Source organism: Trichomonascus vanleenenianus (genome assembly GCF_965637985.1).
Source record: "Trichomonascus vanleenenianus strain CLIB 3782 genome assembly, contig: TRVA0_054S, whole genome shotgun sequence".
In the NCBI taxonomy this organism is placed as follows: Eukaryota; Fungi; Ascomycota; class Dipodascomycetes; order Dipodascales; family Trichomonascaceae; genus Blastobotrys; species Blastobotrys vanleenenianus.
In genome coordinates this window covers 70,445-95,466 of record NW_027481833.1, presented here as the reverse complement: position 1 = coordinate 95,466, position 25,022 = coordinate 70,445, and the positions used below count along the sequence as shown (strand labels likewise).

The 25,022-nt window shown below is 48.7% G+C and overlaps 9 protein-coding genes across 9 annotated transcripts; 5 read left to right on the top strand and 4 right to left on the bottom strand.

Annotated features, from left to right (window-relative positions):
- Positions 1-987: 987 nt before the first annotated feature.
- On the bottom strand, positions 988-2,001 carry GRE2 (NADPH-dependent methylglyoxal reductase Gre2p; the record flags this gene model as incomplete). The annotated part of the gene is made up of 1 exon (XM_076687317.1): positions 988-2,001. The coding sequence occupies one exon, from the start codon at positions 1,999-2,001 to the stop codon at positions 988-990; it is 1,014 nt and encodes a 337-aa protein (XP_076538490.1).
- Positions 2,002-2,606: 605 nt separating this feature from the next.
- Positions 2,607-3,623, bottom strand: ARI1 (NADPH-dependent aldehyde reductase Ari1p; the record flags this gene model as incomplete). The annotated part of the gene is made up of 1 exon (XM_076687316.1): positions 2,607-3,623. The coding sequence occupies one exon, from the start codon at positions 3,621-3,623 to the stop codon at positions 2,607-2,609; it is 1,017 nt and encodes a 338-aa protein (XP_076538489.1).
- A 568-nt stretch (positions 3,624-4,191) lies between these two features.
- On the bottom strand, positions 4,192-5,214 carry ARI1 (NADPH-dependent aldehyde reductase Ari1p; the record flags this gene model as incomplete). The annotated part of the gene is made up of 1 exon (XM_076687315.1): positions 4,192-5,214. The coding sequence occupies one exon, from the start codon at positions 5,212-5,214 to the stop codon at positions 4,192-4,194; it is 1,023 nt and encodes a 340-aa protein (XP_076538488.1).
- Positions 5,215-6,170: 956 nt separating this feature from the next.
- AAD16 (aldo/keto reductase) lies at positions 6,171-7,124 on the top strand (the record flags this gene model as incomplete). Its single annotated transcript, XM_076687314.1, has 1 exon — positions 6,171-7,124. The coding sequence occupies one exon, from the start codon at positions 6,171-6,173 to the stop codon at positions 7,122-7,124; it is 954 nt and encodes a 317-aa protein (XP_076538487.1).
- A 484-nt stretch (positions 7,125-7,608) lies between these two features.
- RRP12 (mRNA-binding protein RRP12) lies at positions 7,609-11,259 on the top strand (the record flags this gene model as incomplete). The annotated part of the gene is made up of 2 exons (XM_076687313.1): positions 7,609-7,728; positions 7,780-11,259. 2 exons carry the CDS (start codon positions 7,609-7,611, stop codon positions 11,257-11,259), a joined length of 3,600 nt encoding a protein of 1,199 aa, XP_076538486.1.
- Positions 11,260-11,997: 738 nt separating this feature from the next.
- On the top strand, positions 11,998-17,296 carry ATG2 (Atg2p; the record flags this gene model as incomplete). The annotated part of the gene is made up of 4 exons (XM_076687312.1): positions 11,998-14,031; positions 14,088-17,012; positions 17,080-17,217; positions 17,276-17,296. 4 exons carry the CDS (start codon positions 11,998-12,000, stop codon positions 17,294-17,296), a joined length of 5,118 nt encoding a protein of 1,705 aa, XP_076538485.1.
- Positions 17,297-18,029: 733 nt separating this feature from the next.
- On the top strand, positions 18,030-22,568 carry TRVA0_054S00848 (uncharacterized protein; the record flags this gene model as incomplete). Its single annotated transcript, XM_076687311.1, has 3 exons — positions 18,030-18,267; positions 18,327-21,833; positions 21,892-22,568. Exons 2-3 carry the CDS (start codon positions 18,380-18,382, stop codon positions 22,566-22,568), a joined length of 4,131 nt encoding a protein of 1,376 aa, XP_076538484.1. The 5' UTR covers positions 18,030-18,267; positions 18,327-18,379.
- A 642-nt stretch (positions 22,569-23,210) lies between these two features.
- Positions 23,211-23,795, bottom strand: TRVA0_054S00826 (uncharacterized protein; the record flags this gene model as incomplete). The annotated part of the gene is made up of 1 exon (XM_076687310.1): positions 23,211-23,795. One exon carries the CDS (start codon positions 23,793-23,795, stop codon positions 23,211-23,213), a length of 585 nt encoding a protein of 194 aa, XP_076538483.1.
- A 409-nt stretch (positions 23,796-24,204) lies between these two features.
- RET3 (coatomer subunit zeta) lies at positions 24,205-24,801 on the top strand (the record flags this gene model as incomplete). Its single annotated transcript, XM_076687309.1, has 1 exon — positions 24,205-24,801. The coding sequence occupies one exon, from the start codon at positions 24,205-24,207 to the stop codon at positions 24,799-24,801; it is 597 nt and encodes a 198-aa protein (XP_076538482.1).
- Between the last annotated feature and the right edge of the window lie 221 nt (positions 24,802-25,022).

Genomic DNA, 25,022 nt, shown 5'->3' with positions numbered 1-25,022 from the left:
TGGGAAGTGTTTCCCGGGAGCTACGGGGGGTACCCAATCCCCACGGCGTGAATGCGATACATTGGGTGGACTTATTTGATTGGATTTTGATTTTTATTATTGGATTATTACTATTATGTATTTTGTGTAACGGGGTCCTCTGGCCTTAGGCCACCTATAGGACGCTAATTGATTTTCATTCATTCATTCATTCACTTTGTATCTATACAATTTGAAATGACAAAAACAACTTCAAGAAACAATAATCTGCCTTATTCATTGGTCTGTGCATAGTTTAATTATGATACACATCTGTCAAACTAATTACAGGTAGTAATAATAATGAGCCGCATGAGCCGCATCTTGTAATGAATGACTCTTCGGTATTCCTAGCCCGCTACAGCTTTGTTATCAAGTTACGCTTTATATGGTATATAACAGCTTAATTTTTGCTTGCTATGGACCGTATGAAGGTCATTTGGTTAAGAGGAGAGAATTTGGGTTTTTTCCCCACTGACCTCGGCATTGCGTCTACAGCGGTGCTTGGTAGGGATAGTGGTTTCTCCCCGTATTGTCAATTAAATGAGGGAATCCGCATCATCTTTTGTGGACTGGAGATAGGTATCCCAGGCTACTTAATGTTCTGCCATTGATTTATTTTAATGTTTATATTGAGCCGGCTGTTGAAGCCCAATGTTTAGACACAGTCTTCCTTAGCGTTAGCTCAGACTATAATCAAGATATATTATTATAGTCTTCCTTAGCGTTAGCTCAGACTATAATCAAGATATATTATTATAATAGGAGAGAATTTATTGATGTACTATGTAAGCCAAATGTTTAGACACAGTCTTCCTTAGCGCTAGCTTAGACTCTAATCAGGATTTATTATTATTATGTACTATGTACTATATAGAGGCCTAACTTGGTGACACAGTCGCAACGGGCTCGAAATACAGACGATTTATTCAGGTATATCCAATATTCTAGTCACGCACTGATACTCAGCTAATACACCCCAAGATCAATAAAGGATTGAATAGAATCAAAAACAGATTTCTTCAGTCCCATATACTGGAACTTCTGCTCATCATCCGATACCGATTTGTCGATTTGGAGAAACTCTTGCTTAATTGAATCAGAATCAACTGTTGGGTCAGGCTTGGTAAGGCCCTGCTTATATTTCCCTTCACTCGAAATAGCCACAAGGTTGACAATATCTTTAGCAGTAAACTGACCATCGACAGAATACCACCTCTTATTTGGTGCCTCGGAACTATGTAGGGCCAAAATGTGTTGAGCCGCACAATCCCGAACGTCAACAAAATATCCTGCATACTCCTGAGGAACATTCCCCTTCAGAATATTGTACAAGAATAAACTGGACTCATTCAATTGTTCGGCGGTTTCCGCTTCACCCAGAACTGGCCCAAAAATATACGCCGGCATGATAGTTGTCAAAGAGAAATCGGCATTTTCGTCTTTCATAAACTCCCATGCGGCAAGTTCGGCAAACTTCTTAGAAGCCAAATACGCATCAAGGCCGTTATTTTCAACTGCCTGCTCCAGGGTGATGGCTGAGTAGTCCTTTTCGGTATAAGGCCGTTTCAAAGAGTTCGAGAAATCAACATTGGCGGCAATTGACGAGGTTATGACAACTCTCTTCACATTCTTACCGTACGTCTTCGCAGCTCGCAAAACGCTGACAGTACCATTAATTGCCGGGTGAATGGCTTCTTCTTGCGCATCTTTGATATCAATGAAGAAAGGGGAAGCAGTGTGAACAATATACTCAGTATCGGGGTGTTTTCTCATAACTTCATCATATGCCATTGAAGCGCTAATGTCCTTAACGTACTCAACGACATACGCTCCCTTCTTCCCTTGACCCAATCGTTTCAAGGCAGGCAGTTTGCGGTCAGATCTAATCGTCGCGACGACTTCATACCCTTCATCCAGCAGCTGCTCAAAGACATGGAGAGCTAGGAATCCAGTGGCCCCGGTGAGTAAAACTTTAACCATTTTCAAATTTCAAAACGTTCTTGTGTTAGATGCCAGGATTTCTTACCATATTTATATTTCCTGATAGATATATTGAAACTTTCAGTGTGGGGTGGTCTTCTTTGTTTCAGACTGGGGCAATCGACCGGAGTTGCCAGCCATATCTCCGCCCGTGATAGTATTATCTCCACTGAATGTCTGAGGAAGTCAAACTGTCCTGAAAGGTTATTCTATGACTAAGGCTAGCTGATTATACCTTATTTATGTTATGTAACTTTCCTTCAAAATTTTTTTCCGTAATCCAATGTTGTCGCGATATAAGACCGAATGCCATTGAACAAAAAAATAGCGAAAAGATAGAGTACAATTTCATTTTTCTATATGGGATCCTCAGGTTTCTCCGAGATAACGCTGCCCCTGCATGCGAAGCTTTTTTAGCACGTCTCACCGGACATCGGAGATCAACCCATTCTAAGTCCGGAATAGCTCCGTCACCGCCTGACGCATAAGGTATTGTACGGCTATGCACGGAAGAGCATCGAAAATTCCGAGAAACTATACAGATAGAGATTTTCAGATTTCTAATCCGAGATATAGATTTCTAATACATGTACGTTCCGACCAATTTAGTAAATACCGGCATCTATGAAGGATTGAATAGTATCCAAGATAGTTGTATCTAAACTTTTATAGTTTTGGCCATGCTCAGCATTTGAGGCAGAACGGTCGATCTTGACAGATTCAGAGCGGATATCTTCAATATCGACAGAGTCATCCAGTTCGGCATCCATTCCCGCCTTATATTTTTGATCCATACTGTTGGTAACAATTTCAACAATATCATAACCGATGAACTGACCCGCCATCGCATACCAGCGCTTGTTTTCGGATTCGGGATTTGCAATTGCGTTAACATGGATTGCCGCAACATCTCGAGCATCGACGTAACCGCCTCGGCTTGACTGCGTAATATAGCTCTTTAAGAGGCTATAGATATAGGTATTGGATTCGTTCAAGTCGTCTGGTGAATTTAGGCTGCCCAAGACAGGGCCCCAGATATAGGGAGGCAAAATGGTCGTTAAAGAAAAGTGCGGCTTGTTTTCCTTCATGAATTCCCAAGCAGCCAGCTCTGCGAATTTTTTCGACGCAAAATACGCATCGGTTTTTCTGTTTCTTACAGCCTGCTCAATGGTGACCTTTGCCCAGTCCTTTTCAGTGTACACATAACTTGGGTTGTAGCCATCCCCGTCGACATTAGCGACAATAGATGAAGTAATAACAACCTTCCTGACATTCTTCCCGTAAATGTTGGCAGCCTTAAGGGTATTTACTGTGCCATTTACGGCTGGGTCAATGGCCTCTTTTTTTGCATCTGAAGCATCCAGCACGAAAGGAGATGCCGTATGAATCACCGCCATAATATCATGGTGCTTTCTAAATACTTCGACATAGGCATGTGGATCGTTATTGTCGGCAAACTCAACGGCTAGCTTGCTTTGTTTGCCCTCAGCTACTTTTTGTAAATCTTGAAGTTTCCTCTCCGACCGAATCGTAGCGACGACGTCATGGTTCTGCTTAAGCAATTCAGCCAAAATATGCAAGCCCAGGAAGCCTGAGGCACCAGTAAGCAGCACTTTACCCATTCTGCGAGGTGCTTTTTCTCTTGCTCAGTGTAACTTCAAGCAGGCTTTTTATAAGCCACTGGAATAAGTTTGATCTCATCATATCTGCCGGTTTTTGCCATACCCGTACGACGATATGAGACAAGTATAACCCTATTTCCTTCACTCGAAACACGGCATCTAAACTCCCCCCGCGCCTGAGTTACCATGCGGCTGTATATGGTTGGCTTCTTGATATTTGGAGTAAGTACGCAATATTCGTAGTAGTAAAGTTTCGTTTGAATTTTGAAACAATGATGAAGTACTCGCATGTGGCTTCCCTGACAGAGTGACATGGCATGACTTTAAACTAACTCCCACGGTATGTTACAAAAGCACTAACGCAGCACAAGACGTAGTGCGAGCTCGTATACACTATTAAGCAGCACGAAGGATTTCCGGAGCCCAGTGGCAAGTGCATGCCTCAATGTGCATATGGAAGATCAGAACGACTAATGGCCAACTGTAATATCAGAAAACGGTAGTTAATTAACCAATTATAGTAGAAATTAAAAAAGAGGCTCTTAATGCCAGGTAATATCTATTTTCCTCAGTTCCACAGTCCAGAATCAACAAAGGACTGCACCGTATCAAATACCGATTCCTTGAAAGATCTGTATACCTGCTTGTGCTCACTAATAGAGACTGAACCGTCAACCTTGATTGCACCCGCTCGGATTTTCTCCATATCCAAAGATTCGTCTAGTTTAGCCGACAGGCCAGCCTTGAATTGGGCATTGTCCGATTCAGAGATCAACTTGACGTGGTCATAACCGAAAGACACGCCCCCGAACGCGAGCCATCGCTTGTTAACTGCTACTGGGTTGTCAATTGCATTGACATGAATCTCAGCAACATCACGGACGTGAACAAATAAAGCTAACGACGACTGTGGGATGTTGCCTTTGAGGACGCCGTACAGGAATGCATTCGACTCGTTAATTGCATCAACAGACTCGACGTCACCCAGCATTGGTCCCCAGATATACGGCGGCAATATGGTGGTCATAGTGAATTGAGGCTTCTCATTCTTCAAAAAGTCCCACGCAGCAATCTCGGCGTACTTCTTGGAAGCAAAGTACGCCTTAATATTAGGATCCGCCATGGCTTCTTCCACAGTCACCTTGGCCCAGTCTTTCTCAGTGTAAGCATGATCGGGCTCCGGGCTGAGCAAATCAATAACAGACACAATTGAGGAGGTCAATACAACTTGGCTCACTTGACGGCCATGCTCATGGGCTGCCTTCATAACATTGAGTGTCCCATTGACAGCTGGATCAATTGCTTCCTTCATAGCGTCCTTAACCCCGTAGTAAAATGGCGACGCAGTGTGAACCACGACGGTAATATCAGGGTGCTTTTGGAAGACCTTATCGTAGCCATGGGGTTCGTTGTTATCGGTCACATATTCGACGAGCAGAGTTCCTTTTTTATTTGCTGCAACTCGCTGTAGAGTAGGCAGTTTCTTTTCGCTTCGAATCGTCGAAACAACACTGTATCCTCGGTCAAGGAGGATGTCGAGAACATGGAGGGCAAGGAAGCCAGACGCGCCAGTCAAAAGGACCTTTGACATTGTCACTTATCAAATCCTATTCTCGGTTGTGGTGTGGAATTCTTCAGAGTTCATTTATTGTCCTTTTATACTTTTCATCTTCTCCGTTAATCACATTAATTTAAGTCGTTAGTACCGGTATATCGGTGTATTACAAATCCCTTTTACACCACGATTAGCAGAAAGTCTACTCCATGATCAATTCGACTTTGTCTAGCGTTTCTAGCGTGTTATGCTGGTTTCGGTATATTACAAATCCGATGTAGCATATATCTAAACCGAGATATCATCAGAGCATATTCGATACCGTAATATGAAACAGTACCAAGACATTGATTCAGATTTGCACTCCATGATGGATTTGTAATTGTACTCGTAAACCCGTATATCTCCGTTGATATTAAGCATTTTAGAACCAGTTTTCAATATATTAGAACGCAATAACGGAGATAATAACCTCGGAGCTCGAGTTTCTATTACACTTACTGCTAGGCGATTATCAGAGTTGAAGGCTCATGGGACCATTCCATAGGGGCCGTTTTCGAGCACAATGCTACAGACTGTACCTGGAGCAATATATTAACAATTAATCAAAAAAATAACATGTACCGTAGGAAAGGTACTCGTATTTAGTCTCTGATCGCGTACTGAATGGTCTTTGTGGAGTATAAAGGCCTTAAGCCCGATCGCTACCCCGACTTTCCTCACCCCCGATGACTTCCGTGCTCGTATTGTATACACACGGCTACGTACAGTAGTACAGTAATCAACGACCAAACACGCTTAGTAAACGCAGTATCTTGTAATCAACGACCAAACACGCTTAATAAACACTTAGAACAGTATATAACTGAATATAAAAGGATACCAATCTTGCAGCAGCGTTTTTACAAGGTTGAAACTTATAAATTGCAAAAATGGAATACGTACGATTAGGCAACAGCGGCCTCAAAGTATCCAGGATCATCCTCGGCGGAATGTCCTTTGGTTCAAAGAACTGGGCCGAATGGGTTATCGAGGATGAAGATGTTGTCATGGAGCTGCTAAAGAAAGCCTACGACTCCGGAATCCGGACCTTTGATACGGCGGATATGTACTCTAATGGCCAGTCCGAGGTCTTAATCGGAAAATTTCTGAAGAAGTATAATATTCCGCGGTCCACTGTAGTCATCCTTACCAAGGTTTACTTTATCAGTGACGATGAGAATGGCACTGCTGCTACTGTTTACTCGCAAGATCCCGAGTTTGAAAACAGAAAGGGACTGTCAAGGAAGCACATCATGGACGCCGTTGAAAGATCTGTGGCACGACTGGGGACATATATTGATGTACTTCAGGTCCACCGATTCGACCATGAGACGCCCATTGAGGAAACCATGGGTGCGCTGAACGACGTAATCAAAAACGGGCAGGCTCGGTATATTGGTGCATCTTCCATGAGAGCTTGGCAGTTCGTTATGATGCAGGAGTGTGCCGAGAAACATGGGTGGCAAAAGTTTATTTCCATGCAGAATTACCATAATTTGTTATACCGTGAAGAAGAGCGAGAGATGATCCCATACTGCAAGGCCACCAATGTTGGGCTCATTCCTTGGAGCCCCATTGATCGTGGGATGCTGGCGAAACCTAGGGGTGTAGAATCTCAACGATTGAAGGCAGACAAATATGGTGAGATGTTTGCGAGCAAGTACTCGCAAGTGGAGTGGGATATAATTGATCGCGTTGAAGAGATTTCCAGGAAAAAGAGGGTTTCTATGGCCCAAGTTGCAATTGCCTGGAGTCTATCCAAGGGAACAACCCCTACTCTGGGTTTCAACAGACCAGAACGGATCGACGACGCAATTGGAGCGCTCAAGGTCAAGCTTACCGAGGCGGAGATCAAATATCTTGAGGAGCTTTACGTGCCAAGGGAAGTCCAGGGTTTGGACTAACTAACTACAGTACATAGTTTAATTTAACTACCACTTGTGATTACATCAACTAACTTTTCATGACGCACTTGAGAGAACAACTAATCGGAATCAGCAATGTCGATGGGGAGTTTCTCCTCCTTCCATACCATTTATCCGCTACGTGCTTTATCCCGACGGAGGCTATAGTTAAAAATTCTACCAGTAGTATGAATCTCCTATTCATTTATTTATTTGTTCAATTCAGATATCGTCCAAAAGGCGACCCGTGGTCTGAAACCTCGATATACGTGATGGGCGGAAGAGAAGATTAGGCGAAAACCTTAAGCATGATTCATCCTTCTACCATCCACCTAAAATCATGTAAGTGCTTAAGTTTAGTGATCCGGGACGGGATCCCCTTTTAGTTTGCAGAAATTTTTTCCGGGCCGGGAATTTTTTCAGATATCAAATTTCATCAGTGTGTGTCTCTTCGGACTTGATATCTCTATCTGGACCATAGATAATGCCTTCAGAGACCCGTGCTGAAGAAAATGCTCCAAAGGAGCTCCAGGATCGGTTCTTGTTTGAACGTCTGGACAAGATCCGTGCTCAGAAGAACTCTAAGCTCGCGAATCAGAGCCATGTAAGTTTTCACTTTGATACGATACATATTGATTGATGGCTAACAAGATAGGTTGCACTAATTCTGTCTGCGGTAGATGAGAACCTTGAAGACGACAAGGCCGAGCGATCTGCTGCGGCGTACTTTGTATCCTTTTTGGCCTTGGCCGAGCAGGCGTTCAGTGGGAAGGTTGACCAGCAGCTGGCCAGCTCTGCGGTCTATCTTCTTGATATTGTCGCTCCATTCACTTCCGCAGCCCTTCTGAAATCAAAATTCCCTATAATCCTCGAGAAGCTGGTTCCTGCGTTGGTGAGCGAAGATTCGACCGCAGCTCTCCTGAGATCGTCCATTGGTGTGCTGGAGGCTCTTCTGCTGGCCCAAGACGTCCAAGGATGGCAGATCCCTATGACCGAGGTCTCCCCAAGACAAGCTACTAGCGGGTTGCTCCAGATGGCTGTTGACCCGCGGCCGAAGGTGCGGAAGCGAGCCCAGGATGCGATTACTAGAATTCTTGCCAACCCCCCACCAAGCCCCAAACTAGAGCATCCGGCCGGTTCGCTATGCGCGGAATTCAGTCTACACAACGTTAAGCAAAAGATAAGCGAGGCCAAGCGGTCAAAAAAACACGATGAACACAATGCCGACTTGATCCACGCCCTCCAGCTAGTGCGGAGCATTACTGCCGCCAACGGCTGGCCCATGGACAAGATGGAGGTTCTGTGCGAGACTCTGCTGTCTATTTCTAAGACTTCCGACCAATATCTGATTGTTGCAGCCTTTGACGTATTTGAGGCTGTGTTCAAGGGCATCACTGACGGTGAGGTTAATGGCCCAAAACTCAACAAGATCATTGACGCCATCTTTGACATCATCCCTTCCAAGAACGATGTTCATTTGGCTCCAGCATGGCTTGCCGTAGTCGCACAGGCCGGTGAGTCGTATGCATCTCTCCAGCCGGCCAAGGCCTTCAACAAGCTTCCGGCCATGTTCTCAACTATCATCACGTTCATGGAGTCTGAAAGCGATAATGTCCATGTTTCTGCATCCCAGTGCCTTGTTGCGCTCGCCACTACTGCTATACCTTCGGAGATGCTCTCGATAAGCGACAAGAAGACGGTCCAGCATTCTGACAAGGTTTTGGCTCAGATCTGCGCGACCGTGCTCAATCTTCTCCACATCAAGTACATTGGATCGTGGAAAGAATCCATGGAGGTGCTGGTTGCGTTGTTCGACCGACTTAGATGGCGGGCCAATCCACATCTCATCAATGCGCTCAAGGTGGTTGGTGCTCTGCGCTCTCAGGAGAACTTTGAAGGCAGCGAGGCCGCTGATTTTGCAATTGCTGCTGCCATCCGGGCTCTGGGGCCCGAGGTTGTGCTCGAGTGCCTCCCTCTGAACCTCGACACCAACAAGGACGTGCGGGCATGGCTTCTGCCTTTGCTGCGTGATAACGTTCAGTTTGCGCGGATTGGCCATTTCATCAACTACTTCGTCCCGTTGGCCGACCAGCTCCAGGCCAAGTCGGAGCAGTACCAGGGCGGGGCTGGAGAAAATGCGACAGTTCAGAAAAAGCTCTACTCTACTCTTTACGATCAGGTGTGGTCGCTCCTCCCACGGTATATGGACGTTCCTGTCGACTTGCGAGAGGCCTTTACTGACGACTTTGCAGTGCGCCTCGGTAAGATCCTATACGCAGAGCCTAACTCGCGATCGCGAGTGTGCCAGGCACTTAAGCTGCTAGTAGAGAGCAACCGAATCCATGGTGATGACAGCATGGCTCTTGATGACGAGGACTTCTTGCTGTTGGAGCGACTTTCACACTCCGAAGCACAGAAGAATCTCGAGTTTATTTCCCAGAACTTTGCGACCAAGTTCCTCACTGCTCTGTTTAACGTGTTTATGGAGACGAGCCCCGACGCCCGAGGCTATATTCTAGAGTGCATGGAGACTTATATGAGTATAACCCCACCAGAGGATCTGGCAAAGAGCTTTAACGAGGTCTCTACCGCACTGTTCCAGGTGATTCAAACCGCCACGCCAGACAACAAGCAAAAGATGCTCTCCCTGATGGACATTATCGTTGCCATGACTCCATTCCTGCCCGCTGAGTCGCTCGCTGCACTCAAGGGCATCTTCACGAACTTGGTGGTCCGAGAAGACGAGCCACTGCTGCAGAAGAAGGCGTTCCGCATTGTGTCTAAACTGGCTGATACCGAGTCTGGCCGGGGATACATCTCCCAGTCCATTGGCGAGGTCGAACAGCTTTTCATTGGCGTAAGGAAGAAGGTGAGTGCCCCAGCCCGAGGTGCCATGCTCCAGGCGGTTTCCAAGGTTGTTGATCTTCTGCCGAACGACCACCTCTATTTCATTCCGTCTCTTCTCCCCGAGGCTGTGCTGTCCACCAAGGATGTCAATGAAAAGACCCGAGAGAATGCATTCAACTTACTCGTTCAGATGGGCCACAAAATGAAGCAGGGCGGTGTAGTCCAGCAGGCTGCCGTGCCTGATTTCGATGACGATGCGCCAAACACCGAAGCTTCTCTGAACGAGTACTTCACCATGGTCACAGCCGGTTTAGCGGGTGATACTCCGCATATGATCAGTGCGACCATTACTGCGTTGTCGCGCGTCGTGTTTGAGTTCCGGTCCGAAATCAGCACTGAGATGCTCAGCGACATTGCTGAGATTGTGTCCAAGTTCCTTGAACACAAGAGCCGGGAGATTGTCAAATCTACCCTTGGTTTTGTCAAGATCACCTGTGTGTCGCTGCCGGTAGAGATCGTCGAGCCGCGGCTCAAGGAGATCATCGCCGACCTGCTGGTGTGGTCGCACGAGCATAAGGCGCATTTCAAGTCCAAGGTCAAGCATATCATCGAGCGACTGATCCGACGGTTCGGCTACGATACTATTGCAGCCAACTTCCCAGAGTCTGATATGAAGCTGCTAACGAACATTCGAAAGTCCAAGGAGCGGGCTAAGCGACAGAAGAAGGCTGAAGGCGAGGAGGAGAACGAAACTGGGCGAGCAGGCAGGAAGTACGACAATGAGTTCGACAGGGTTGTGTACGGCGACAGCTCTGACGAAGAGAGCGACTCCGATGTCGACATGGACGAGCGGCCATCCAAGAACAAGTCTAAGGGCGGCGACAAGTACATTGTCGAAGGCGAGGATGAGCCGCTTGACCTGCTTGATAATCGGTCGCTTGCCAAGATCTCCTCCAGCAAACCACGACAGAAGAACAAACCGGCGTTCAAGGAGTCTGCCAAGTTCGCCAAGGACTCCAGGGGCCGAATCATTGTTCGGGAAGAGGATGTGGATGATGCCGCTGCGGCTGCACAGGACCTTAAGAGTGGCATTGATGCTTATGTCAATGCGATGAGACAGGGCCCAGTCAAGGGCCAGAGGAACCGACTCAAGTACAAGCGGTCGAGCCGACAGCGAGACGAGAGCGACGATGAGGGGACTGATAATGAACGGGAGACCAAGTCGAAGCCCCCGTCCAAGTACTCGCGGCCTCTTAAGAAGAAGATGCCCAAGCGTGCCAGGCTATAATCGCCTCAATGACTTACTAGATGTTGCTTTAATGACCTGAAATAGTTCGGAATAAATTTCTAATGTTTTTGATTTAATTATTCATTGAAGGTACATAATCGAATTGCGCAGTTTCGGTACTCGTGGATGGCGTATCTTGGCTCCAGGTGTCAAGCATTCAAGGACTGGTAGATATTCAAGGCAAATATGTAGCTACGGTAATTCTACATCTCAGAATAAATAGCTATAAAAAACAAGGCAATTCGCAAGACCCCAAATATCAAAATTATATTAAATCTCTATATCGTGCCTGTTTCATATTTCGTGTTATCCATGGGTGCTGTGGTATACGATGATGCCGTCGGCAGCCGTCACTTGATCTCGTACTTATGATCGCCACACAACTATAGATCATGACAGCATACTCACACATCCCTTAATACCCAAATACGCAAGCACAAATAATCATCTATTGGCTCAAAAATACTCGTGTGAGGCATTAAACTGGCTTATCTACCAAGCGAGATACCTCTATTGTGATCGTTGCTGTCCAGTTGAGTTAAGTTGAGTTAAGTTGAGTTAGGTCGATTAGGTCGAGAGCACGGCTATGCACATGGAACACCCCACAGTCAAGTGAACACTTCCCTGCCGACCACCAGAGCTTTATTCTGGTTCTCTTTATTGGACAAAAGCACATTGCGGAGGCAATCCACAAGGCTAAACGAACGTAACTGGCCGACTAGAGCGTACTTTGCAACGATGGCACCGTCATGGTTGCCGCAGAACATCCAGAAGCGGGTGTTTCGCTACGTACTGAACAAGCTGGCTCTGTTCTCGAACCTAGACCTCCACAACCTCGATGTGTCGCTGGGCACTACGCTGAGCCACCTGGCGCTCCACGACGTACAGCTGGACACAGAGAAGCTCAAAATCCCGGGAATATACGTTCGCGACGGCAAACTGGCCAACGTGGACATAGACCTCGAAGTTGTAGGCGGGGTTACCGTCAAAGGCAAAGGCATTGAGCTGACGGTGGCTCTTTCCCAGCGCTCGGATGATCTCAGCGAGCTTTCTGAACTGCTCCGCCAGACAACAATGGATATTGCTGAGAGCATCATGGGCCAAGAGGAAGAAGAGGGTCGGAAAACCCAGGAAGAAGAAGAAGGAGAAAGCGAAGAAGGTGAGGAAACGGGGTATGGTTTTGGCGAATTCGGTGGAGTGGTTTCGAGAATGGTGGATGCTGCTGTGTCACAGCTGAAAATTTCGCTGGAGGATATGAAAATCACTGTTGTTGCGGAAGACACCACCTTGGCCGTAACCGTCGACAGCGTACAATTTAGCACCTCTGCGGATCGCACAAGAAGAGTGGTATTAGGCAAGTTCACGGCAGGGGTCGTCGTTTCCGAAAACCGGAGACGCGATTCGGTCTCGTCAGAATCCGATTTCTCTGACGATGACAATGAATTGATGCAGAGCACTCTATTTTCGCATGAGCAGGCGAGCTCAATGTACATGAGTGCCATGAGCACAGTCATGGCATCTAAGCACGTAGCGTTGACGCCGCTGATGGAGTGCGACGGTGCGACTATAACGTTCCACTCTCTGGCCCTTTCTGGACTGGAAATTGAGTTTGGTAACATCACATTAGAGGCGGAGAGCATACCCAAAGCCTTGTCGCCCATTGCACGGTTTGTAAGCAGTGAGTTGAGGAGTGCGCAGCGCATGAAGGAGAAGGAGGAGGAGAGAGTTCCCCTGCATGATGACATTGTGGAGGATGGTGATCAGTTCAGTTTTAAAGCATTGCGAATCAAGAGAATTGCTCTCGACTTTGGTGGAGCAGTGGGCGCTGAATTCCCTGTGCGCTTAGTACTCAATGCCTTTAACTTTAATGCAGTGGACTCGGTCTTTGAAGTGCGCAAGATTGAGATGAACCGTGGGGATGACCTTATCTTTTCGTTTGAACAAAGCGATAATCCTGACTTGTCTAGTTCGAATTCGGATCTCACGGTGAGAATGAGCCCTGAAAACGTTACCGTACTGTTGCCAAAAGCAGCCTCATTTGAACTTATAATGAACGACATCCTTCAACTAATGCATGGAGCGACTAGGTTGGGTGAGTTGGTTGCCAAGCTGGACATCCCTACTCCACCTGATCAGCCTCCCACCAGAGTCAACGGTCAGACAAACGCGATCAAAGGTCGAATCAACACCGGTCAGCGCAATTTAGAGATAGAATTCATGCCGCTGAGCATCGATTCAGACGTGGTTAGTCTGGGCACGAGCAGAGTGGAGCTGGGATCTGCCGAATACATTGAGGTAGGTCCTAGTCGGATAAACCTGAGCGCTGACAAATCTACGGTCGTGAGGCTACAGGATTCGTCTGATAAGCTTGTGCGCATTAAGAAACTGTTTTCTGTCGACCAGATCAAGGCAAATGTATCGCAAGATACCGTTGGCGTCCTATACGAAGACTTGACTCCTCTTTTGTCACTGCTGTCAACAAAAGCCCCTCCCCAGCCGTCCGAAGTCCCTCAGACGGGCCGCCCACAGGTCAAGTTTGACGAAGAATGCACACTTTTCACTGCACGGATTAAAAGTGTCAACTGTCAGATCACGCTCCCTGGGTCGATGGGTACATTCGACGTTGATTTCCACGATTTGGAGGTGAACACGTTGCCGGGTGATCGCATGCAGAGCAAAATAGGGACCGTGTATGTTACGCGAGACTTTAGTGACATCGACTCCAGTGTGAGATACGAGCCCATAGTCCACCATGCAAATCCTTCTAATAAGGTGAGTTATATTATTTCATTGATTGTTGTTGATGAGATTGGTTACTAACTAGTTAGGATCGCCCAATGATTTCGATTGACATGGCAGATGGGAAGCTGTCGGCAGTAAGGCTGCATAATATTGCTTTTGAATATCATGTCAGATTGGCACAGCTGTTTGAGGAGGACAAGCCGACCGCTAAAGAGGAGCCAAATCTGGAGAACTCTACTGATACCATCAAAGATGACGAGTTGAACATCCCCATTTATGTTATCGATTGCATGATTGGTCTCAACCCTGTAGGTATCCCTTCGAAGGGCCAACTGGTTTTGCATGATGCCACCTGTAAACTACAAGGTTCAGTGCATGGAGGCATCAACTTTAATGCCCTCGTGCGAAAATCAGCGCTTTTGCTGATTGACGACGTTGCCTATCTCGAGCCCATTGGAAAGGACGATCCGCGACCGGGACGACGACAACAAACACTGGTCCCTAAATCCAATGACCAAGTTTCTACGCTAAAAAAACAAGGGTATAAACCGGCTGCCTCACTCCTTTCTATTCGCGCGGATGCCGTGATCTCTGCACGGCAGCTACCGAAGGTCCATCTGGAGGTTTCTAGTGAGCTAATATCTTTGGAGACATGCGCAGACTCGACCCAGACACTTCTGCTCTTACTAAACGGGCTAAAACCGCCAGTAGAGGAGTTGGACAATTTGGCCAAGTTCCAGACCGAGATCCCGCCCGTTAATGTTTTTGAAGACGTTGTTGAAGACCAGTATATTAATCCGAAGCGCTATGGCATGGGATTCGACTCTGACATCAGCGGAAATAACGATTTTGTTGCTGACGACCTTCCGTCCAACCTAGATTTTGTCGAGAGCTACTATGGCGACAAGGTTACCCGCTCTCAATGGACGGGACTGTCTACATCGAGCACTAGTAGCAACCACACGGAGTACTCCAAGGCGGACTTGCTGTTGGACCAGGACCTGAGCATGCTTGCTGCCCGAGGCAATTCCAAAGGGAGCTCCCGCCGAGCGGCGGTATTTGAGCAGCGGGCCCAGAGCTATGACTCGATGCTTGACTTCTCAGAGAACCACTTCGCCAAAGCACATAGCGGCATTATGATTGGCACCGACAATATGACCAATAGCAGCAGCGAGGAGGACAACAATGGTACGCCGGAGAGTGGACTGATGCTTCGTAAGCGAAGCAAGGGTGCCATCCGAGTGCCTCCCATCGTTATTACTGTCCGAGAAACGGCAGTTATATGGAACCTCCACGATGGCTACGACTGGATTCATACCCAGGATACAATTAACAATGCAGTGAAACGCGTAGAGGTGCAGGCGGATGAGATCAACCGGGAAATGGATAGAGTCCGGCAGAGCCAAGTGCTTCAGCGGTCAGCCACGCCCACGCAGGCTAACTATGAGCTGGCCCAGGCCAATGGACCGGCAGGAACCAATCTCGACGACGACGATGACGACGATAACGACGATAACATGTTGGAATATGAGGACGATGCGGCTGTACCAGTGGTCGGCGATTATCTCTTCAATTCCATATATATTGGTATTCCCGCGGGACGAGACCCGAGGGAGCTACGTCAAGTTATCAACGAAGATATTAATGACGACGAGAGCGACAGTATGAGCCTGGCGTCTAACCACAGTGGGTCTACAATTCGGAGCAGTTCCAAGACTCGAACCGCAGCTGGAAGAGGGGACCGGCTCAAGCTGAAGCGATCGCGTCATCCGAAAGTGCGAATCGAATTGCGTGGACTGAATTGCGATATTTCTGTGTTTGGGGGAGTCAACGACGAGCCACCGCCCCTGAAGCGAACGAAGTCTGGTAAAGGTGACAATAAAGACGGCGCGTTGTTGAACCGCGTGGATATAAGGGTACGAGATTTGGAGATCATTGACAAGGTGCCTACCTCTACGTGGAATAAGTTTGTATCATACATGCGAAGTGCTGGTGAGCGTGAAAGTGACGCTAATATGGCGCACATTATCATGGACACTGTAAAGCCCGTGGCCAAGCTAGCGACATGCGAGGTAATTCTCAATGTGAGCGTGCTACCACTGAGGCTCCACGTGGACCAGGATACATTGGAGTTTGTCACGCGATTCTTTGAGTTCAAGGATGAGCGGTTTATCGACCGCAATGCGCCTGAGGAGACTGTTTTTATCCAAAAGATTGACGTCAAGGCGGTCCGAGTCAAGCTTGACTACAAGCCGAAGAAGGTGGATTACGCCGGCCTCAAGTCGGGGCATATTACTGAGTTCATGAACTTCTTCATCCTAGATGAGGCGGAGATGGTGTTGAGGCGAGTTGTGCTATATGGCGTAGACGGGTTCCCCAAGATGACTCAGCTGCTCCATGGCACGTGGATGCCTGATATCAGAACGACTCAATTGGGGGATGTTCTGTCGGGCATTGCGCCGGTACGGTCGTTGATCCGGCTGGGTAGTGGCGTGAAGGACTTGGTGGCTGTTCCCGTACGGGAGTACCGCAAGGATGGGCGGCTAGTGCGGTCGCTGCAGAAAGGCGCGTGGTCGTTTGCCCAGACGACGACCAACGAGCTGGTCAAGTTTGGGGCCAAACTCGCGGCGGGCACGCAGACTATTCTCGAGTCGGCCGAGCAGGTCATGGGCGGCACTGGTGCCACGGCGCGGGCTGCAGAGATGGACCACCGGACGCGAAGAAACAGGCAGGGACGGAATGCCAATAACAGCCAGTATGTGTCGCCTTATTCCGACGACCTGGATGACCTGAGCTATTCTTCGGAGGGCATTGACGAGGATGCTAATGGACGGTATGACAAGGAAGAGGAGGATGAGAAGCGCAAGATCAGTCTCTATGCGAACCAGCCATCTGGCGTCGCGCAGGGACTCCAAGTTGCGTATAACAGTCTTGGACGGAATTTGAGCATGGCCAAGGAGGCGGTGTACGACATCCGACACCAGGCTGCAGAGAATGGAGGCAATGCACAAGTAAGTGTACTTTGGACCTAGAATGGGTTTTGATTGATCTGCTACTAACTGATTTTTTTTTACGTAGGATGCTGCGGTAGCCGTGGCCAAGGCCGCTCCAATTGCATTGATACGGCCCATGATTGGAGCGACAGAGGCTGTTTCCAAGGCTTTACTTGGCGTGACGAACCAGCTCGACCCGGAACAGCGGCAGGAAGCCGAGGAGGTAAGACACATCTATCTATGCTATACATGTATTATGTTGCTAACACTACATTGTCTAGAAATATAAGCGCACAGGCTGAATGGAAGCGCCATAATGGAGATGGCGCGGACCCTCTTGTGACGAAACACAAGTCGAATGCGCATGGGCCTCTGCAGGCAGCGACGCAGGCGGACCTTGAAACTGCCCCTGAGTACCCGCGACCCCTGAAAAATGAGAAGAGGCACGCGCGTGCGCACGCTCCGTCGGGAATTAAACACACGCCAAACCCTGCGAGACGACCCCTCCCCTGAATGCGGAGAAGATGACGGGCCATTGCCTTGCGAGGGAATGCCATATTGAGATGGATGTGACCTGGGCGACTTACGAGGAAGACCTAGACTCTCGAAGTCGTGTCCTGGAAAAGCTGTCGCAGTGACCTCGCGGTTGATATGGCTGACTAGTCGCCATATCTCCTTTTACATCTGGCCGCGCGAGTTATGCGATACAAATTTTGCTCCCATGTCTATTTAGTTATAGCACAGACTTAATGTATTACTAGAAACTCCCGAAAGCTTCGGTGCAACTGCCGATAGTATACTGTTTTATCTGTACCGATCAACGTGGATAAACCCAGCTAATTGTATAATTGAATACCCTCTAATCCAAGTAATCCAAATACATAGGCAGAATGTATGAATTGTATGAATATATTTGTACTGTCGCATGGGTGGATATGTACATAGTGGTTGTGGTGGTGGTGGTGCAACCTCCCAAAATTGCCCGTCGCACCAAAAAACCAACCAAAACCACAACTTCACGTACCGTGCGTTTGAAGGGGCCTCAACGACGAAACTAGAGGGATAGAAACGGTGAAAAAGGTGACTTTTTTGATCCATTTTCCCGGCAGCAGCAGGCTCAACACCCAAAAGACGCGAATTTGTTTTCACCTCCGACCTTATTCACCCGTGTTTTGCATACCCAATAGACGTATACCAGCGTGCACTCGTTTAATTTCTGCTGATAATTCTGTCTTTTTAATTGTGGGTATCTACCTACTAAACCTCGGGCTAGGTAATCATTTCCCATTTTTTATTTTTTTATTTTTATTTCGCTGGCTAACAAGACTGTAGACGAAGGAGAGTTGTCCAGTTGAGTTTAATATTGCATCTGCTGTGTTCTGAAAATGACGACCGAACCAGCGGACAATAACAATAATAATAGTGCGCTTTCGCCTGAGAGCGAGAAGCTAGCACGGGTCGTTTCGCCGGGGCTGCCTCCCTCGCGTCCAGGGTCACGTGGTATCAACTTCTCGAGACCTACGACCATGTATAGCATTGGCTCGTCCTCCGGGTCCGACAGCTTTAAGCCTCCCGTGGCCCAGTTCCACAGGCCCATGTCACAGTATTCTGACGGAGAGAGCGGAGGCGGTGGTGTTGGTGGTGCTGGTGACTACTTTTCTCCCGTAAACTCGCCGAAGCGGAGCAGACAACTGTCGACTGAGGAATCCGCTACGAACGGCGTTTCGTCGCGTAAGAGTAGCAGTTCGTTTCCAGCGACATTGCAGGCGGGCAATAACGTATACCCCAAGAGCCCCACGGCAACGGTTGCTTCGTTAGAATCGCAGAGACGACTCTCGGAATACCCACCGCGAACCTCGTCGCTCAATTACTCGTCTGAAAACGACTCGAATCCAAATAGCGCAATGGCCCAGAGGCGGGCGTCGGACAACCCGTCTACTCTTACGACGACTACAACTTCCACTACGACTTCGAGTCAGGATAGACCAAAGTCCACCATCAGTAACAACATCGCCAGTAACAGCAGCGATAATAACAACAACAATAGCAAAGAGGAAAGCAAGGAAGGAAGTAATAAAGAGAGCAAGGATGGGAGAAAAGACGGAAAGGAAGGCGACGGGAAGGACGCCAGCAAAGGTATCGAGAAGCGCAGACCGACTAAAATTTGCAAACAGTGCGGAGAGCCCATTTCAGGCCAGTTCGTGAGAGCCCTGGGTGCAGCTTACCACATTGATTGCTTTGTATGTGCCGATTGTGGCGACAAGTGCTCGGCAAAGTTCTTCCCTATTGAAGCTTCCGAGGAGCAGCGAGCCAAAGGAATTACTCATATCCCACTGTGCGAAAAAGACTACTTCAAGCGGCTGGAATTGCTGTGCTTTGTGTGCGATGGAGCGCTCAGAGGATCGTATATTACCGCTCTGGGGCGCAAATACCACGTGGAGCATTTTACCTGCTCCATGTGCTCGACTGTGTTTGGCCCCGAGGACAGCTACTACGAGTATCAGGACTCCATCTACTGCCACTTCCACTACTCGACGCTGTTTGCGTCGCGCTGCGAGGGGTGTCAGACCTCCATTCTCAAACAATTTGTCGAAATCTTCCGTGGGGGCCGTGAACAGCAGTGGCACCCGGAATGCTACATGATATTCAAGTTCTGGAACGTCAAGCTGTCTCCGGATAGTGTGGGGCCCAGCCTAAACCCGCTGCGACCGCTCTCTCCGACCGCCTCGGCACCATTGGAAGAGCTGACGCGTGACGCCGTGGTCAAACACGAACGGGAAGTAGATGATAAGGTGTTTCGGATATGGACTGTGTTGTGCGGATTTGAAGAGGTGACAGCCGCCTACATCTCGGACATGCTGCAGACAGCGTCGAGTGGACACTTTAACGAGGCCCTGGCAGCAACAACCAAGCTCGTTCTTAAAATCGAGACTCTTTTCACGGCCATTGACCACGTGTGTGCCCTCATTGACCCAATAATCAAGAAGCAGACTCAGGAAACGGGAGAAAGCTCATATTCCAAACTCGGAAAGGAGGCCAAGACGCTGTGCAAGAAGGTGGTTGGATTCATGTCGCTCATCTCCAAGTCGCGAGAAAAAGGTCTACACAAGATGGGTATCACCCAGGAACTGCTTAACTTAGTTACGAGCTTGGCGCACTATCTCAAACTGCTTATTCGCTTTGGCCTGTCTAATTCTCTCCAGTACGATAGACAGTTCCTTGACGGTACGGCGGTTGATGACCTGTTGGACCTGGTATCTTCCCATGAGTCGTCGTCCAACTCTGCGAACCCACTCAGCAGCTTAGGAGTTACGGCCATGACGAGTGACCACTGCTATGCGTGTGATTTGTCAATAGAAGACCGGTGCGTGCGGCTTGGAGAACGGCGGTGGCATCTTGAGTGCCTCAGTTGTAGCCAGTGCCACAAGAGCTTAGGCGTGGACCAAGAGGTGGATCCGCCAAAGTTGTTAATAGACCAGGCGCGATGGAGTTCCCCGCATAAGAAGGTGTTTTGCGCCTCGTGTGCCCCGTCAGAGGTGCGCTCTGGGTTTGCGCTGGTGCCCAAGCTTCGGCAGTTTGTGTTCCTGCTCAAGATCGCCGTGGCTCGTCTTCAGCTTGTGTTGAATGCGTTTGATGCACGAGACAAGAAGGCTGCTGTTGAAGCAGCAGCCGCCACCACCACCAGCCCAGTTACGGCAGAGGGCACTACCAGCACGCTCAAGAAGTACGACTCGCAGTCCTCGGAGAACTCTCTGGGTGAAAGGGGCTATATGACGACTTTGACCGATATTCGGCGCTTGCGGTCCACTAAGCTGGACAAGCAGGTCTCCGAGTCGTCTCATCATGCTCGACGGTCGCACATCTTGACCATCCCCGACTCTGAAGAGGGCCAGATGGCCAAGAACGATTCGACCAACTCCCTGGCCCGGGAAGCCGCGGCTTCGTCCTATTCTCTCACGACTACGCGGTCCGAGGAATACTCTGCCCACGTGGACGGCGATGGGAAGAAGAAGCGGCACTATCTTCCACGCAAGAACAAGAAGAAGGAGCTTCACATCGAGGAGGAACCGAACAGACAAAAGGGCGCGAGCCGACTGGACCGGACCACGGACTTGTTCAAGAACGAAAAATCGCTCACCCTCGACGATATCCCGCGAATTGTTGCTGCCGAGCAGGCTCGAGAACAGCGACCCAATGCGTTTAGGCACAAGGCCAGGGGCACCTCGAACTCACATGCCACGCCGGAGCCGAAATCTGTCACGGACTTCAAGAAGTCGCCGCAGAAGAAGTACATTTCCGAGCTTAGCGAGGTCGAGTGGTTCACCATCCGGCACATTGCAGTGCTGCTTATGGAGGACATTGTGTCTGAGTGGTTTACGCTGGACGAGCTGTTTGATATGATTGATGTCAAGCGCAACCCGTCGCTGTGGGAGAAGTTTGGCAAGGCATTTGGTGGCAGTGGTGGAGGCAATTCCGCCAAGAAGGACAAGAAGAAGGCCGGAGTGTTTGGGGTGTCGCTCACTACTCTAACTGAGAAGTATGGGGTTGACTCTACGCTTGGCGTGGGTCCGGGGCCGTTGAGAATCCCGGCCTTTATCGACGACTGTATTTCGGCCATGCGACAGAAGGACATGTCTGTCGAAGGTGTTTTCCGAAAGAATGGTAACATTCGACGGCTCAAGGAGTTTTCTGAGAAGATAGACAAGCAGCCTGATAAGGGGGGGATTCTTTCTGAAGAGAATCCAGTCCAATTGGCTGCGCTGCTGAAGAAGTTCCTCCGAGAACTGCCGGAGCCATTAATGACTTCCAAACTGCAGAAGCTTTGGATTTCCGCCCAGAGTAAGTTTTTTTTGTTCTATTTCTGGTTGCTTGATTGATTACTAACAGTTTATTATAGACATCCAAGATTTTGAGACGAGGAAGCGATTGCTTCATTTGACGTGTTGTCTGCTCCCACGAACGCATCGAGATGTCATGGAGGTGCTCTTCTTCTTCCTTAACTGGACCGCGTCTTTCTCACATATTGATGAAGAATCTGGCTCCAAGATGGATGCGCACAATCTGGCGACCGTCATCACGCCGAATATCCTTTATCTCAAGCAGAAGGATGGATCGACCAACGGCGAGTCTGGAGACGCGTACTTCTTGTCGATTGAGAGCGTCAACACGCTAATTGAAGAGCAGAGCCAGTTCGCCGAAGTGCCGGAAGACGTGATGGCCATTCTGCAGCACTCGAACCTTGCCAATGCCACTGCCGAGCTCACCACCAAGGAGATCCTCACCCGATACGAGCAGTACATGAAGGACGAAGGAGCACGGGTAGTGGCGAGCGCCAACCAGGAAGCTCAGGCCACTGCTGCGAACCTGTCGGTACCGCAGACAGCGGCTATGCGGACCACTGCCATGGCAGACGTGGAGACCGTATCGCTGAGCGGGTCACGACCGGCGCCGATTCGAATCGATACAGAGCTAGCGCAGAAAATGGCCCAGGACCACGAAATGTACCCCAGCATCAAGCGGGTGCAGAGCTCGAGCACGGAGTCGCCAAATTCCCCTGCAGCCCCTGCTTCATGAACAAAAAAATATATACAACCTGACAACAACCTGACGACTTATGATTCTCTACTACTACGAAGGTAATGACAACACAATAGCAACAAACAAAATCTGAAGCGCATGAAAGTTTTTGTACAATAGTCATTAATTAATAATCAGTTACTCCCTCGAGATCTGCAGTTTCTTTACTCTACATCTTCTTTGCTTTATTATCCAATTGACCTTCTTTGCTTTCTTTTAGAAATGTTTTATCGTTTACATACTAAAATCTCCGCGAAGCGGAGCTATGGGGGTTTGGGGGCTGGCCCCCAAGTTAATACAAGCAGCGGTGTATGGGAGTCCTCCCCAAAGGCGGAGATTTGAGGTGTAACGGGCATTTGTTACGCATTGTAACAGAGAGTTGGTAACACAGGTTGAGAGTTGTTGCTGGCATTCCCAGATTTAGGAACAAATTGATATTCCCTTTTGTGTTCCAGATATATTTTGCTGATTTACTGTTTCATCAGTTCTGATTATCATAGCCAACGTGTAACGCGTTGTAAATTGGTGCAATTGATATTCTCTACTGTTCGGTAAAATGTTATGATATTACCGGTATTAAATATCCAATCGTCATGCCAACCTGTGTGTGCGGCTAAGTACATTCTAATTGATTTATGCTTATGATTCCTCGTCAGCTAGCTCCTGGCTAGTTTTTTCATTACCTCCGGCAACCACAGTGTCGTTCTGCACCGAATCCTCCGGACCCAGGATGGTGCCCCTAAATCGCGCCTCCTGGCCCACTTTAACCTGCTTTTTCATGAGCATGGACAGCCACTCGTCATACTCCGTATCGTTAGCAATCGGCTTCGCAGAGGCAGCCGACGGCATAGTAGTCGTAGTCGTCGCCCCAGCGCTTGTAGTAGCGGCACTCTCCGACTCAAGTGCGGCTGAGGTCTCAGCCGCAGCCTTGTTGGCGTTCGCAGCCGCAGCCGCCGCACTGGTCGTGCCCACGCCCTGCCTTGGAACTTTGGATATCCTCCGCTGCTCCTCTGGCACAAAGCCTTTGGCCCACTCTATAAATAACTCAAACCCTTCGGTCCCGGCCGGGTCCGTATCATGGGGATCGTCCACCATTGACCGGGGCCGGATGAGCCCCGTCTCCTCCATGGCCAGCGCCAGGTCCTGGACGACTACCTGGTTGCGCCCACTCAGGTGTGCGAATTTCTGCGCTTTCGTTGCTAGCAGGTCCATGTACCGCAGCATGATGTCGGTTATCGCGTCCAGCAACCATGGCGGACACCGGTCGACTCCGGTCGCGCGGAACACCTGGGCGCACGATATGCGCGACAATGCAAAAAAGAACTCTGAACTCATATCGCCATGGTAGTCCTTCCTGTTATTACTACACTTGCTTGGTGTAATTAATCCGCACCCCCAAAAAGATTGCCAAATTGCTACGCGATCGGCCCACCACTGACGCGATGACGGTGGTACGAAAAATTTGGAGAGGCGTTGGGAGGAAACGCGCGCGCCCGCGACGGGAACACCATCTCGAGGGGGAGGTGGTCTTGGAAAGAGTTGGTGTGGACAGGTCATTAAACTGAGTGGTGGTGTTTCTTCCCCCTGGGCTTTGACCGCACACGACTAACGAAACGCAATTGCAAGTGGAGGAATGAGCGATCTGGGACTGTACTCCGTCAAGGCGGTGTTGATTTTGGACAACGAGGGCAAGCGGTTGTTTTCGAGCTACTATGACCCTCCACACCAGCAGGCACGTGACAGCATAGCGTCGGGCAATGATCTGGCTAGCCAGTCGCTGGAAGAGCAGCGGGCGTTCGAAAAGGGCCTGTTCTCCAAGACTAATAAGCAGAACTCGGATGTGATCATATATGATTCGAACGTGGTGGTGTACAAGCAGGTGGTTGACGTTATTATCTACGTTGTGGGCTCCGTAGAGGAGAATGAAGCTATGCTCTATCAGGTGGTGGTCGGGCTGCGAGACGCGTTGGAGATTTTGTTGAAGCATTCCGTGGACAAGCGGACTATTCTAGAGAACTACGACTTGGTTGCGCTGGCAATTGATGAGGCAGTCGACTGTGGCATTATTCTGGAGGTTGACCCGGTCATCATCTCGTCGCGAGTCTCGAGGGCTCCTGTCAACGAGGCGCCATCATTGAATAACATCGATCTTTCAGAACAGGGCGTCAAGAACATGTTTAGCTTTGCCCGAGGGAAGCTTGCTGAGAGACTCCGTCAGCAGTTTAGTTAACCTGTTTTATTTTATTATTTTTTTTTATTAATATATTCCGTGAACCACGTCAAAAAATTTCAAATTGTATTTTGTCAAACGTCGTTAAATTTTGATATTGGTTGTGTGGTTGAGATAGATTGATGAATTTTGATATTGGTTGGGGATGAGATAGATTGGTGGATTGGCTGGATTCAATTAATTAGATGGTATAATCAATGCATGACATAATAAAAGCATAG